Raw genomic sequence first — 16288 nt, 5'->3', positions numbered from 1 at the left:
TGTCCGGTGAGCCAGCGGAGCAACGACTACTTCGCGCCAACGGTCACCTGCAGAGTCATTTAATGTGCGCCAGAGCGCGCAGAAGTCAGGCACGCGCGAAGTGGCGCACCGGACACTCTACAGTGCATGTCCGGTGTGCCACCGGACATCCAGGCGGGCCCAGCAGTCAGAGCTCCAACGGTCGGAACCCAACGACCTGGTGACGTGGCTGGCGCACCGGACACTGTCCGGTGCACCATGCGACATACAGCCTCCACCAAACGGCTAGTTTGGTGGTTGGGGTTATAAATACCCCCAACCACCCCACATTCAAGTTATCCAAGTTTTCCCACTTCAACTACTTACAAGAGCTCTAGCATTCAATTCTAGACACACCCAAGTGATCAAATCCTCTCCAAATTCCACACAACACCTTAGTGATTAGTGAGAGAGATTTGCTTGTGTTCTTTCGAGCTCTTGAGCTTGGATTGCTTTCTTCGTTGATTCTTTCTTGCGATCAACTCAATTGTAACCAAGGCAAGAGGCACCAATTGTGTGGTGGCCCTTGCGGGGAAGTTTTGTTCCCGTTTGATTGAGAAGAAGAAGCTCACTCGGTCCGAGGGACCGTTTGAGAGAGGGAAAGGGTTGAAAAAGACCCAGCCTTTGTGGCCTCCTCAACGGGGAGTAGGTTTGCGAGAACCGAACCTCGGTAAAACAAATCCGCGTGTCACACTTCTTATTCGCTTGTGATTTGTTTTGCACCCTCTCTCGCGGACTCGATTATATTTCTAACGCTAACCCGGCTTGTAGTTGTGATTAACTTTGTAAATTTCAGTTTCGCCCTATTCATTCTCCCTCTAGGCGACTTTCAATTGGTATCAGAGCCTGGTGCTTCATTAGAGCCTAACCGCTTGAAGTGATGTCGGGAGATCACGCCAAGAAGGAGATGGAGACCGGCGACAAGCCCGGTACAAGCCACGGGAAAGCTTCATCGGGAGAGTCCCGCAACAAAGGGAAGGGGAAGGAGAAGAAACCCTCTTCCCACAAGTCGCATCGGAGTGGGGACAAGAAAAAGAAGATGAGGAAGGTGGTCTACTACGAGACCGACACCTCATCGCCATCTACCTCCGGCTCCGACGCGCCCTCCGTAACTTCTAAGCGCCATGAGCGCAAGAAGTTTAGTAAGATTCCCTTACACTATCCTCATACTTCTAGACATACTCCATTACTTTCCGTTCCATTAGGCAAACCGCCAACCTTTGACGGTGAAGATTATGCTAGGTGGAGTGATTTAATGAAATATCACCTAACCTCACTCCACAAAAGTATATGGAATGTTGTTGAGTTTGGAGCACAGGTACCATCCATAGGGGATGAGGATTATGATGAGGACGAGGTGGCCCAAATCGAGCACTTCAACTCCCAAGCAACGACCATACTCCTCGCTTCTCTAAGTAGGGAGGAGTACAACAAGGTGCAAGGATTAAAGAGCGCCAAGGAAGTTTGGGACGTGCTCAAGACCGCGCACGAGGGTGATGAACTAACCAAGATCACCAAGCGGGAAACGATCGAGGGGGAGCTCGGTCGCTTCCGTCTTCGCCAAGGGGAGGAGCCACAAGACATGTACAACCGGCTCAAAACCTTGGTGAATCAAGTGCGCAACCTCGGGAGCAAGAAGTGGGATGACCACGAGGTGGTTAAGGTTATTCTAAGATCACTTATTTTCCTTAACCCTACTCAAGTATAATTAATTCGTGGCAATCCTAGATACACACTAATGACTCCCGAGGAAGTAATCGGGAATTTTGTGAGCTTTGAGTTTATGATCAAAGGCTCAAGAAAGATCAACGAGCTTGACGGCCCCTCCACGTCCGAAGCACAACCGGTCGCATTTAAGGCGACGGAGGAGAAGAAGGAGGAGTCTACACCGAGTAGAACACCCATCGACGCCTCCAAGCTCGACAACGAGGAAATGGCGCTTGTCATCAAAAGCTTCCGCCAAATCCTCAAACAAAGGAGGGGGAAGGACTACAAACCCCGCTCCAAGAAAGTATGCTACAAATGTGGTAAGCCTGGTCATTTTATTGCAAAATGTCCACTATCTAGTGACAGTGACAGGGGCGACGACAAGAAGGGGAGAAGAAAGGAGAAGAAAAGATACTACAAGAAGAAGGGCGGCAATGCCCTTGTTTGTCGCGAGTGGGACTCCGACGAAAGCTCTAGCGACTCCTCCTCCGACGAGGACGCCGCCAACATCGCCGTCACCAAGGGACTTCTCTTCCCCAACATCGGCCACAAGTGCCTCATGGCAAAGGACGGCAAAAAGAAAAAGGTTAAATCCAAATCCTCCACTAGATATGAGTCCTCTAGTGATGATAATGCTAGTGATGAGGAAGATAACTTGCGTACCCTTTTTGCCAACTTAAACGTGCAACAAAAAGAGAAATTAAATGAATTAATTAGTGCCATCCATGAGAAGGATGATCTCTTGGACTCCCAAGAGGACTTCCTAATCAAGGAAAACAAAAAGCATGTTAAAGTTAAAAATGCTTATGCTCTAGAAGTTGAAAAATGTGAAAAATTATCTAGTGAGCTAAGCACTTGCCATGAGACTATAGACAACCTTAGAAATGAGAATGCTAATTTGTTAGCTAAGGTTGATTCCATTGCTTGTAATGTTTCAATTCCCAATCTTAGAAATAATAATGATGATTTGCTAGCTAAGATTGAAGAATTGAACATTTCTCTTGCTAGCCTTAGAGATGAAAATGAAAAATTGCATGCTAAGGCTAAAAATTTTGATGTTTGCAATACTACCATTTCCGACCTTAGAAGTAAAAATGACATATTACATGCTAAGGTTGTAGAATTAAAATCTTGCAAACCATCTACATCTACCGTTGAGCACACTACTATTTGCACTAGATGTAGAGATGTTGATATTAATGCTATACATGATCATATGGCTTTAATTAAACAACAAAATGATCATATAGTTAAACTAGATGCAAAAATTGCCGAGCATGAAATTGAAAATGAAAAATTTAAATTTGCTCTTAGTATGCTTTATAGTGGGAGACACCCTGGCATTAAGGATGGCATTGGCTTCCAACAGGGAGGCAATGTGAAAATTAATGCCCCTCCTAAGAAATTGACCAACTTTGTTAAGGGCAAGGCTCCCATGCCTCAAGATAATGAGGGATACATTTTGTACCCTGTCGGTTATCCTGAGAGCAAGATTAGGAGAATTCACTCTAGGAAGTCTCACTCTGGCCCTAATCATGCTTTTATGTATAAGGGTGAGACATCTAGCTCTAGGCAACCAACCCGTGCTAAGTTTCCTACGAAGAAAACTCCTAGTGCATCAAATGATCATAACATTTCATTTAAAACTTTTGATGCATCTTATGTTTTAACTAACAAATCCGGCAAGGTAGTTGCCAAGTATGTTGGGGGCAAGCACAAGGGGTCAAAGACTTGTGTTTGGGTACCCAAAGTTCTTGTATCTAATGCCAAAGGACCCAAAACCATTTGGGTACCTAAAGTCAAGAACTAAACATGTTTTGTAGGTTTATGCATCCGGGGGCTCAAGTTGGATCATCGACAGCGGGTGCACAAACCACATGACAGGGGAGAAAAAGATGTTCTCCTCCTATGAGAAAAACCAAGATTCCCAACGAGCTATCACATTCGGGGATGGAAATCAAGGTTTGGTCAAAGGATTGGGTAAAATTGCTATATCACCTAACCATTCTATTTCCAATGTTTTTCTTGTAGATTCATTAGATTACAATTTGCTTTCCGTTTCTCAATTATGCAAAATGGGCTACAACTGTCTATTTACTGATGTAGGTGTCACTGTCTTTAGAAGAAGTGATGATTCAATAGCATTTAAGGGAGTGTTAGAGGGTCAGCTATACTTGGTAGATTTTGATAGAGCTGAACTTGATACTTGCTTAATTGCTAAGACTAACATGGGTTGGCTATGGCACCGCCGACTAGCCCATGTTGGGATGAAGAATCTTCACAAGCTTCTAAAGGGAGAGCATATTTTAGGATTAACAAATGTTCATTTTGAGAAAGACAGGATTTGTAGCGCATGCCAAGCAGGGAAGCAAGTTGGTGCTCATCATCCACACAAGAACATCATGACGACCGACAGGCCACTGGAGCTCCTACACATGGATCTATTCGGCCCGATCGCTTACATAAGCATCGGCGGGAGTAAGTACTGTCTAGTTATTGTGGATGATTATTCTCGCTTCACTTGGGTGTTCTTTTTACAGGAAAAATCTCACACCCAAGAGACCTTAAAGGGATTCTTGAGACGGGCTCAAAATGAGTTCGGCTTAAGGATCAAGAAAATTAGAAGCGACAACGGGATGGAGTTCAAGAACTCTCAAATTGAAGGCTTCCTTGAGGAGGAGGACATCAAGCATGAGTTCTCTTCTCCCTACACCCCACAACAAAATGGTGTAGTGGAGAGGAAGAATAGAACTCTATTGGACATGGCAAGAACCATGCTTGATGAGTACAAGACTTCGGATCGGTTTTGGGCCGAGACGGTCAACACCGCCTGCTACGCCATCAACCGGTTATATCTACACCGAATCCTCAAGAAGACATCATACGAACTCCTAACCGGTAAAAAGCCCAACATTTCATATTTTAGAGTCTTTGATAGCAAATGCTTTATTCTTGTTAAAAGAGGTAGAGAATCTAAATTTGCTCCTAAGACTGTAGAAGGCTTTTTACTAGGATATGATTCAAACACAAGGGCATATAGAGTCTTTAACAAGTCCTCCGGACAAATTGAAGTTTCTTGTGACGTTGTGTTTGATGAGACTAATGGCTCTCAAGTAGAGCAAGTTGATCTTGATGAGATAGGTGATGAAGAGGCTCCGTGCATCGCGCTAAGGAACATGTCCATTGGGGATGTGTGTCCTAAGGAATCCGAAGAGCCTCAAAATGCACAAGATCAACCATCCTCCTCCACGCAAGCATCTCCACCAACTCAAAATGAGGATGAGGCTCAAGTTGATGAAGGAGAAGATCAAGCAAGTGAGCTACCTCAAGATGACGGCAATGATCAAGGGGGAGATGCAAATGATCAAGACAAGGAGGATGAGGAACCAAGGCCGCCACACCCAAGAGTCCACCAAGCAATCCAACGAGATCACCCTGTCGACACCATCCTCGGCGACATTCATAAGGGGGTAACCACTAGATCTCGTGTTGCACATTTTTGTGAACATTACTCTTTTGTTTCCTCTATTGAGCCACATAGGATAGAGGAAGCACTTCAAGATTCGGATTGGGTGGTGGCGATGCAAGAGGAGCTCAACAACTTCACTAGGAATGAGGTATGGCATTTGGTTCCACGTCCTAATCAAAATGTTGTAGGAACCAAATGGGTGTTCCGCAACAAGCAAGATGAGCATGATGTGGTGGCTAGGAACAAAGCACGACTTGTGGCCAAGGGATACTCCCAAGTCGAAGGTTTGGATTTCGGTGAAACCTATGCACCCGTAGCTAGGCTTGAGTCAATTCGTATATTATTAGCCTATGCTACTTACCATGGCTTCAAGCTCTATCAAATGAACGTGAAAAGTGCCTTCCTCAATGGACCAATCAAGGAAGAGGTCTATGTTGAGCAACCTCCCGGCTTTGAAGATAGTGAGTACCCTAACCATGTGTATAAACTCTCTAAGGCGCTTTATGGGCTTAAGCAAGCCCCACGAGCATGGTATGAATGCCTTAGGGATTTCCTTATCACTAATGGATTCAAAGTCAGAAAGGCCGATCCTACTTTATTCACTAAAACTCTTGAAAATGACTTGTTTGTATGCCAAATAATTTATGTTGATGATATTATATTTGGGTCTACTAACGAGTCTACATGTGAAGAATTTAGTAGGATCATGACACAAAAGTTCGAGATGTCTATGATGGGGGAGTTGAAGTACTTCTTAGGATTCCAAGTGAAGCAACTCCAAGAAGGCACCTTCCTAAGCCAAACGAAGTATACTCAAGATATTCTAAGCAAGTTTGGGATGAAAGATGCCAAACCCATCAAAACACCCATGGGAACCAATGGGCATCTCGACCTCGACGAGGGAGGTAAATCCGTCGATCAAAAGGTATACCGGTCAATGATAGGTTCTCTACTATATTTATGTGCATCTCGACCAGATATTATGCTTTCCGTATGCATGTGTGCAAGATTCCAAGCCGACCCTAAGGAAGCTCACCTTACGGCCGTAAAACGAATCTTGAGATATTTAGTTTATACTCCTAAGTTTGGGCTTTGGTATCCTAGGGGATCCAGTTTTGATTTAATTGGTTATTCGGATGCCGATTGGGCGGGGTGTAAAATTAATAGAAAGAGCACATCGGGGACTTGCCAGTTCTTAGAAAGATCCTTGGTGTCTTGGGCTTCAAAGAAGCAAAATTCCGTAGCTCTTTCTACCGCCGAAGCCGAGTACATTGCCACAGGCCATTGTTGCGCGCAACTACTTTGGATGAGGCAAACCCTTAGGGACTACGGTTACAAACTAACCAAAGTTCCTCTTCTATGTGATAATGAGAGTGCAATCCGCATGGCGGATAATCCCGTTGAGCATAGCCGCACTAAACACATAGCCATTCGGTATCATTTTCTAAGGGATCACCAACAAAAGGGAGATATCGAGATTTCATATATTAACACTAAAGATCAATTAGCCGATATCTTTACCAAGCCACTAGATGAACAAACTTTTAACAAACTTAGGCATGAGCTAAATGTCCTTGATTCTAGGAATTTCTTTTGTTGATTTGCACACATAGTTCATTCATATACCTATGATCATGTCTCTTTTATATATGCTATGACTAATGTGTTTTCAAGTGAATTTCAAACCAAGTCATAGGTATATTGAAAGGGAATTGGAGTCTTCGGCGAAGACAAAGGCTTCCACTCCGTAACTCATCCTTCGCCGTCGCTCCGAGCCACTCTCCATCTTTGGGGGAGAGAGCATGAGTCCAAAGCAAAAGGACTCCGTCTCTGGTATAATCTTCACTCATATGTTTTATTTGCCAAAGGGGAGAAAATTGTTTAAAGAGGGCTCTAATGATTCCGTTTTTTGCGATTCATGCCAAAGGGGGAGAGAGCATTAGCCCAAAGCAAAAGGACAGCACCACCACCTAATTTTAAAATGATTTTCAATTGGAAATTTCAAATTGGTATCTTATTAATGTTCCAAAGGGGAAGAAAGTAGTATTTCAAAATTGATATATCAAAACATCAAAACCCTCTTGAACACTAAGAGGAGGATCTCATTTAAGGGGAGTTTTGTTTAGTCAAAGAAAAAGCATTTGAAACAGGGGGAGAAAATTTCAAATCTTGAAAATGCTTCGAAAAATCCTATTCATTTACCTTTGACTATTTGCAAAAGAACTTTGAAAAGGATTTACAAAAGAATTTGCAAAAACAAAACATATGGTGCAAGCGTGGTCCAAAATGTCAAAAATAAAAGAAACAATCCATGCATATATTATAAGGATTTATATTGGCTCAATTCCAAGCAACCTTTGCACTTACATTATGCAAGCTAGTTCAATTATGTACTTATATACTTGCTTTGGTTTGTGTTGGCATCAATCACCAAAAAGGGGGAGATTGAAAGGGAATTAGGCTTATACCTATTTCCTAATTGATTTTGGTGGTTGAATTGCCCAACACAAATAATTGGACTAACTAGCTTTGCTCTACTGTATGAGTTATACAGGTGTCAAAGGTTCACACTTAGCCAATAAAAAGACGAAGAATTGGGTTCATCAAAGAGAGCAAGGGATAACCGAAGTGTGCCCTGGTCTGGCGCACCGGACTGTCCGGTGTGCCACGGGACAGTGTCCGGTGCACCAGGAGACTTCACGCTGAACTCTTCACCTTCGGGAAAATCCAGGGGCGCTTCGCTATAATTCACCGGACTGTCCGGTGCCCCAGGGGAGAGCAATTCTGGAACTCGCCAGCTTCGGGAATTTGCTCCGCTATAATTCACCGGACGTGTCCGGTGTACACCGGACTGTCCGGTGAGCCAGCGGAGCAACGACTACTTCGCGCCAACGGTCACCTGCAGAGTCGTTTAATGCGCGCCAGAGCGCACAGAAGTCAGGCACGCGCGAAGTGGCGCACCGGACACTCTACAGTGCATGTCCGGTGTGCCACCGGACATTCAGGCGGGCCCAGCAGTCAGAGCTCCAACGGTCGGAACCCAACGGCCTGGTGACGTGGCTGGCGCACCAGACACTGTCCGGTGTGCACCGGACTGTCCGGTGCACCATGCGACAGACAGCCTCCACCAAACGGCTAGTTTGGTGGTTGGGGTTATAAATACCCCCAACCACCCCACATTCAAGTTATCCAAGTTTTCCCACTTCAACTACTTACAAGAGCTCTAGCATTCAATTCTAGACACACCCAAGTGATCAAATCCTCTCTAAATTCCACACAACACCTTAGTGATTAGTGAGAGAGATTTGCTTGTGTTCTTTCGAGCTCTTGAGCTTGGATTGCTTTCTTCTTTGATTCTTTCTTGCGATCAACTCAATTGTAACCAAGGCAAGAGGCACCAATTGTGTGGTGGCCCTTGCGGGGAAGTTTTGTTCCCGTTCGATTGAGAAGAAGAAGCTCACTCGGTCCGAGGGACCGTTTGAGAGAGGGAAAGGGTTGAAAAAGACCCGAACTTTGTGGCCTTCTCAACGGGGAGTAGGTTTGCGAGAACCGAACCTCGGTAAAACAAATCCGCGTGTCACACTTCTTATTTGCTTGTGATTTGTTTTGCACCCTCTCTCGCGGACTCGATTATATTTCTAACGCTAACCCGGCTTGTAGTTGTGATTAACTTTGTAAATTTCAGTTTCGCCCTATTCACCCCCCTCTAGGCGACTTTCACTACTGTGTGGGCGCAACCCAGATTTGAGCGTAAAAAGTCTCAAGTTTGAGCGTAAATAATGTATAATATATTGTAAATGTAGATTCACTCCCAACAACAGTCTCCGCGTCCATGCAACCACCATAAATCAAGTGATTTGATTGGGGGAGTTGATTAGGAGGATTTAATTAGTTGAGTTGATTAGGAAATTTGATTTTTTATGGTAGCCACAGACATAATAAATCAAGAAATTTCCTTTTTCTCTGTGCTCACGTAAAATATGCATGTGGTACATTGTTAGATGCACTCTAGGTTTGAGTGTAAAATGCTTCAGTGTTTAGCGTAAACTCCTTAGTTTTCACTGTAAGTACCGAGCCAACGTGAGAGACGTTGACAACTCTGGTACGTTAGATTAATTATCATAAAAATCATAAAGATATGAGCATAAAACAATGTTAGATACAGCGTAAAACGTTGATTCAATCCCAGCCAACAACCTCCACGTCCACGCAGCCACCATATATCAAGGGATTTGATTACGTGACTTGATTGTGGGATTTAATTAGGGAAGATAATTAAGGGATTTGAATTTTCATAGTAGTTACATACACCATAAATTATGAGGTTTCCTTTTTCACTGTGCACGCGGAAAATATGCATGCATGACAGTGGTGCGCACCCTAGATTTGCATAAAATTCTTTAACTTTTAGCGTAAAAATCCTCATTTTTATCGTAAAACTGATCCAACGTGAGAGATGTTGATTATTCATATGTGTTGTATTTATGATCATAAAAATCATCAATTTTGAGCCGGATCGGAGGATACCGTCGCCGGAGGATGCCCGAGGTACATTGGATCGGAGGGTGTCACATGGCCCGCGGAGCCGAGGGCAAACCACTTGCGCGCCTCCAGGGAGTCACCGCTGCTGCGCCTCTAGATCGGTGAGCCGATGTCGTCATGCCTCCGGATCGAAGAATCGCCGCCATCGCGCCGCCGGATCAAGGAGCCACCACCGTCGCGCCGCTGGATCGAAGAAATGCCGCCATCGCTCCTCCGGGTCGGGGAGCCACCACCGTCGCACCACCGAATCGGGGAGCCACCACCTCGGCGCCGCCAAATCTGGGAGTAGCCGCCCGTGGTGCCTCTAGAGGCCGCCACCGCGCTTGGCTTCGCGGTCGCGCGAGTCTCTGGGCGCCGTCGCCTTTCGCTCTCGGGGAACTGCCGTCGCCTCGCGCTCTCGGGTAACCGCTGCCACACTCGCGTCTGGGTGGGCGTTGTCGCTCATTTATAGGGGTGGGGAGTCAAAAACTGAAACTTAGCAATTTGAGGCTCCTTTTATAAACGTCCGGGACCTAGTGTGATTGAACCGGATGACAACTTTGGGCCAGGGCTTTCCCGCCCGAACACACAGAAGCCATTTTTGGGAAACTTGTGGTAGCTAACAACAGTAGTGTGGGTTCAATTACATTTTATTAGAAGACGTTACACATAAAAAGGAATAACAGATATCCATGCAAATTAATACATAGCTGCAAAGATGAACACAAAGCCCATATATCTATATTAATTACACACATATATGTATAGCTTCCCCCTTCATCGTTCTGGCCTCTGCCTCCATCCATTAGCTAGCTTCCATGCATGGCAGTTAATTACTTATATATATACTACTTAATCATTTTCTCCATCATATATATGCTCACGACCAGCAGCAAGTCGTCCTTCGAATATATAAAAGCTAGCGTACGTGTGGCGGGCGCATGCATGGGCCATGCACGCGATCGATCGAGAATCTATGCCACGTGGACGGCGGGGCTGTGTCGGCTGACGAAGACGTCGACCACGTCCCTGTTGGGCAGCATCGCCGGCGCGGTTGCTTCAGCAGCGCAGCTCCTGACAGGAACGCCCGCCATCTGGGTGACTGGGTGCACCCCGGAGCTCCTCTCCGGGAGGGCTGGGCTGAGCTTGGCGATGTTGACGAGGACGTGCTCGTCTGCAGCTGAGGAAAGCTTGCCGGCATCCTTGCCCTCGGCAGTCGCCGCCACCGGCGTCTTGTTCATGTACAACACGTAGAGCACCATCTGGACCACGCCGAAGGTGAACCCCAGGATGTTTGGAAGCTGCATACGTACAGAGATCGTATGTAGTTTATCAGTAAAGACCAGTGAGAGATACCAATACCATGGCGGTTGCAGCAGATTAGATGAAACAATTACCGCGACGTATTTGTCCTTGATGAGGAGGCCGTAGAGGAACCAGACGACGGCGCTGAGGGTGAGCGAGAGGGAGAGGGAGAAGGGCATGTACTCCACGCTCTTCGTCTGGATCACTCGTCTCTGCACACATATATAAACACGGTGCATTAGAAACGATACACATGGATCAAAACTGATTGGGTTGATCGATCTGTCGTCCATGCATCTTGGCACAGTTTTATACGCGTGCTCAGGGCTCACCATGATGCTGAGTGGCGCGACGAAGACACTGACGGAGAAGCCGACGCAGATCCAGCCAAGCAGCACAACGCGCTTACTGCCCTTGAAGAGGAGAAGGGTGAGCAGGAGGATGACCCCAAAGACGCCGCCATTGAGGAGGACCATGATCTTGGCCGTGAACAGCTTGGCTTTCTTGGGCGCGTAGACGAAGTACATGACGACGTAGATGGTCTCGATGACGCAGCCGGCGGCGTTGATGGTGATGAGGAAGGTCTCGTTGGACTTGATCAGTGCGTAGAAGATCCACAGCATGGCGCTGAACAGGGCAACCACGTAGGGAACCGACTGGAAGCCTTCCGTCGACTTGCTCTTGTAGATGCGGTAGAACGTCGGTCTGTTATACGATGCATACATATCCACATAATTAATTAAAATAACCGATGAATATATATCTGAAGAAGCAGTGATAATTAATTAAGCAATATATATATATATATATGTCACTTACATCGGGGCCAGGAAGGTCATGAAGGAGATGACGTTACCTGCAAAGCAAGGAGAAAAAAAAGGCGCCAAGATCAGCCATTTGTATGGCAAAAGTGTGCCCAAATAAAGCAGAGATAAGTTGTGATAAGCAGAGCTGACACTTTACACCTCCGTGGCCTGTCTAATTTGCCTTGTTTTGTGACTAAAGATTCGTGAGGCTTTATTGTTTGTATAAAGACAGATGCCTATCTGAACACTCTAAATAAAGGACCGATTGCTAGCTCGACAGGTAGTTCATGACGGAAATGAATAGGATAAACTAAAGGATCGACCATGGATGGCAGAGGTAATACAGTACATAAAATCTAGTGGTGCATGCTTAATCTGGTGCAAAACTAAGTGATTGTGAGCGCAAGATCGAGCGTCTTGTTTTTGGGATTGTTTTGGAAGGTATATCTCAAAGTGGCTTCTATGAAGGGTATAGATTGATTCTATGCATATGTGCACGAAGGAGGCCTGCTTGTTGTGCATATAATATATACTTACATAGTAGTATATATATGTAAAGAGAAAACAAATTAAACAGAATAGAAAGATAAATATATAATATATACATGCGCAATAATTAAGGGCCTGCTTAGTTCGTGGCTAACCATGTCACACTTTGGCTAAGATTAATCGTTCGAATTGAAGAACTATAACCTTAGACAGAAAAGTTAGACAAAGTATGGTAAAATAGGTAGCAAACCAAACATGCCTGCCCTTAATTCATAGCTTTGCGGCGGGCGCTTGTTTAGCTATTAGTGAAGGTGTAGTATGTACCTAGTAGACCGAAAGCAAACGCCCAGGGGTGTTGCAGAGACATGCCAGCCATTTGATGGGTACAAAGGGGGGAATGAAGCTAGTAGCTACACGGATAATAATATAACAGGGGTCACAAGAATTTCCCAACACACAAAGCAGTTGCTTGGATTAGGGTGATGAGGAGATCGAGCTTGTTTTTCTTGTGTTGGGCTAGGGAACTACTTCTCCTACTCTCTAACCCTTTTGGCCCCTACAGGAGGGAAGGGAGAGTTGTGAGGAGTTGTCCTCTCTCTGTGTGTGTTGGCTCAAACTCTTGCAATGATAGGCAGGGCTGTGGGTGGCTTTATATAGGCACGCGAGGTGGCACATGCACGCATGATTTGGTGTACATGTGTTGTGTCATCGTGTACAAGCAAGCTCAGGGCTCTTCAATCACACACATATGATATTAACACTTTTTTTTGTGAAATTATATATAGACGCAAAGATCCTTTTCAATGCATGTATATATATAGCAGCTTTATAATAGATGACATTTTTTTCTGGCCATGTATATATATAACCAGAGTGTATAAATTGTTACATTAATTGATTGAGATAATCTTCTACATTTTCGAAAAAAGCGGGAGCTGCTTTGCGTGCATGCTTTTTAGTCAATTATACATCGGTCAGTGCCAGAGTCGTACACTACAAATTGTTGTGCACCGCGTGGGGTTCTCGATCTCCGACCTGCTTTGGACTCTGTGGTAAGGGCCGTCTCTGGTAAAGGAACTTTTGTACACTATACAAATTGTTGTGCACTAAAGTAAATTAAATCAAATTAGTACCTATTATTGCATTAAAATCGGTACTCACTCAATTCGTCAGCACCGGTTTTAACTAATGCGTCCTCGTAGAGCTAGGGCATTAATACTGATTAATGTCTCTAACCGGAACTAATATTAACTTATCACTATCGGTTGACGACACCAATTGGTACTAATATAATTCTATTAGTACCGATTGGTGTTTTTAACTGGAATTTGATGACATAACATTATTATCGATTGGTGTTTTCAACTAGTGTTAATGTACCTGCTTTATAACCTCCAACCCTCGCTCCCCGAGCTGGCGTTAGGAACAAAGAGGAGCTTAGTGTAATAAGCTTCAAGTAGAGATTGTAACTTGCTTTGTTTTGTCTACCATCGCTCTAATGAACGCTCGTAGTTTAGTTTGCCATCTCTCTAAAGAACTCTTTAGTATTGGTTCTTACACGAACGGTACTAAAGGTTCTTTTTCAATTCCATCCTGAAGGTCTTTAGCATTGGTTCTTTGTAAGAACTGGTATTAATGGCCCCTTTCCAGTTCTTGGTCAGAGGTCTTTAGTACTGGTTCTTTGCAAGAATCGATAAGTGCCCAATATAACTTCAGCCTTCGTTATGCCCTTCTTCTTCTCTTCTTCTAGCACCTTTCTTGGTGAGCTCGTCGAGCCCTCTCCCCACACCACCATTTCCCATGTCGAGCATACATGCAAGGGCCCTCCTCGCGCCACCACTTCTCCCATCGACCCTGCACCATCGCCATAGAAGTGACTCCCTAACCCTACAATGAGCACATTAGAAACCGAAGCTTTGTTATATCATTGCAATATATCTATCTATCTTTATAATTATATATAATCATGGTGTATTAAACTCATGGAAAGATTATTGTGTGTCTTTGCTATAGAAGATTCTTATGTGCCTTTGCTATATAGTTTCCCTTTTCCACGATCACTTGCAAGCTTGATGTATAGAAATTGTTGTTTCTCTCTCTTTTTTCTTTTGGACCATAATGCCCACAATGCGTATATAGAGCCACATTTCTCCAATGAACATAATACATTATCAAGAAAGTCGTGATTCGAAGTAGTTCGATATAATGTTATTTTAAAAAGGACATTCATTCTTGAGCTCAACCTTAAACCCTATTTTTAGTTCTATATATTTTGTGGGAGATAGATATCCTATGGGTCGCCAAGGCATAAATGTACTCCTTGGGCCATGGGAGAGGACCCTAATAAGACGTCCGGTGGGGCGTACTGATGGGCCTCGTCCTGACGAAATAAAAGTCAAATGCAGCAACGGAGCACTGGATACGAGGAGATCTCGAAGAACACTGCACCAACATACCATCCGTGCACGTATATCGCATAAGAATTACCAAATTTCTGAAGACACGTTTCTCACGCGGCTAGGTACTTGATAACTCGGATGATAAACCAGAGAAGCCAACCAAGCACCGGAAAAACAGGCATACTCATAGCAATAGAAAGTAGATTTAGATAAGCTCGATGAAATTTACAGGTATAACTCTCCAGTCGACTATATAAGGCAGTAGAGATACCCCTACCAAAAACTCTCTCTCTCACTCTCGTTCACCATTAGATTGATTGGAGACCTTATCTTCCGCCCCTAAACCACCTGTAATTTGTGAACTCAAGGCAATTCAATACTCATCACCACACATGACGTAGGGTATTACACATTCACGTGGCCCGTACTTGTATAAACTTCCTGTGTTCTGGCATGCTCCTGTACATACCATCGAGCCGCGATCGACGTCACCGTCCTCCCAAAAGCACTGCGTGGGCAACCCCGTAGTGCGCTATCGGGACTAAACATCGACATATTTTTCATAGGAATCATGCTAAGATGGATCGCCAAATAATGGAGAAGTTAAATCATGAACGAACCCATAAGCAGGAAACTAGCCCTTAGGGCTACATGTGTTGTTCCATTAAACTAGCCTTTCGAACTATGAGTGATGTTACAGTAATCTAGCCCTTAGGGCTATGAGTGATGCCTAAGTTGGATGCACCTTTTTATTTCTTATACTAAGGGAAACTTTATCCATAAGGTATGTTGCTGCAACAATGTCTCCTTGCACATCTTTGTTTTTGAACGTTGTCATCAACACCGAGGTAATGGAACATTGCCATATATACAAATCGAACAATAAGAAAGAACACATAATTGAATGTTGCCGTCAGCGCCGAGTTAAAGGAACATTTCAAGAAGAAATTATCTATGAAGGAAGCACCAATAGACTCCTCCTTAGCAAAGTCTACAATATTAATGTTGATTTTATGATAATAAAGTGTCTTAGCTTTGAATTTAAAATTATTATTAATTTTTTGATAAATCATAGTTTATGAAAACGAAGGAAGTTCCTTAGGAAAAGATTGAAACAATTCAAGGACAACTAATATGGTTTATATATAATAAGATCGTATCGAAAAACGAAGAGTTCTATTATGATGGACGAAATCTTTTGGTCAAATGAGAAGGCGAAGATGATGAATATTGAGAATATAGAAACGAATAAATATTTAATACTCAGTAAACATCATATTATTTGTTGTTACATATGTATACATTTAATATTAATATTCATGAACTAGGACTATTAATAAATTTGTAAATATTAATGTACATATATTAATTAAAGCATATATATTAAATGTTTATCAATTAATATTTTTTAAATGTACATAATAAAAGTTCCCTAGACACTATAATGTGCCTTGAACCAGTACTAAAAGGTCCCAATAGGAGCGCACACTAAGACTAACTGCAACGACAGCCCCTACGCAGCCCCCTCCCCTTGCATGCGGCCTGTAGGGGGCACTCTACGGCCGCAGCGGTGC

At 44.0% G+C, this 16288-nt stretch overlaps 1 protein-coding gene across 1 annotated transcript; it reads right to left on the bottom strand.

The window, feature by feature from the left end:
- Positions 1 to 10455: 10455 nt before the first annotated feature.
- On the bottom strand, positions 10456 to 12925 carry LOC100282708 (SWEET13a). Its single transcript, NM_001155615.2, has 5 exons — positions 12640 to 12925; positions 11840 to 11876; positions 11353 to 11725; positions 11113 to 11232; positions 10456 to 11016 (listed from the first exon to the last, which is right to left on the bottom strand). The coding sequence occupies exons 1-5, from the start codon at positions 12689 to 12691 to the stop codon at positions 10690 to 10692; spliced, it is 909 nt and encodes a 302-aa protein (NP_001149087.1). The 5' UTR covers positions 12692 to 12925; the 3' UTR covers positions 10456 to 10689.
- Positions 12926 to 16288: the final 3363 nt, after the last annotated feature.

Source organism: Zea mays, chromosome 10, assembly GCF_902167145.1.
Source record: "Zea mays cultivar B73 chromosome 10, Zm-B73-REFERENCE-NAM-5.0, whole genome shotgun sequence".
Lineage (NCBI taxonomy): Eukaryota > Viridiplantae > Streptophyta > Magnoliopsida > Poales > Poaceae > Zea > Zea mays.
Note: the sequence above shows the minus strand (reverse complement) of the source record. Positions and strands in the feature narration are given on the sequence as shown.

Bases quoted from the DNA above. Each gene is read 5' to 3' on its own strand.
- LOC100282708 (NM_001155615.2), bottom strand. From the start codon at position 12,691: ATGGCTGGCATGTCTCTGCAACACCCCTGGGCGTTTGCTTTCGGTCTA. The intron at 11,726-11,839 runs GTAAGTGACATA...ATCGTATAACAG, and splicing joins ATGACCTTCCTGGCCCCGAT to ACCGACGTTCTACCGCATCT. The intron at 11,233-11,352 runs GTGAGCCCTGAG...ATATGTGTGCAG, and splicing joins TCGCGCCACTCAGCATCATG to AGACGAGTGATCCAGACGAA.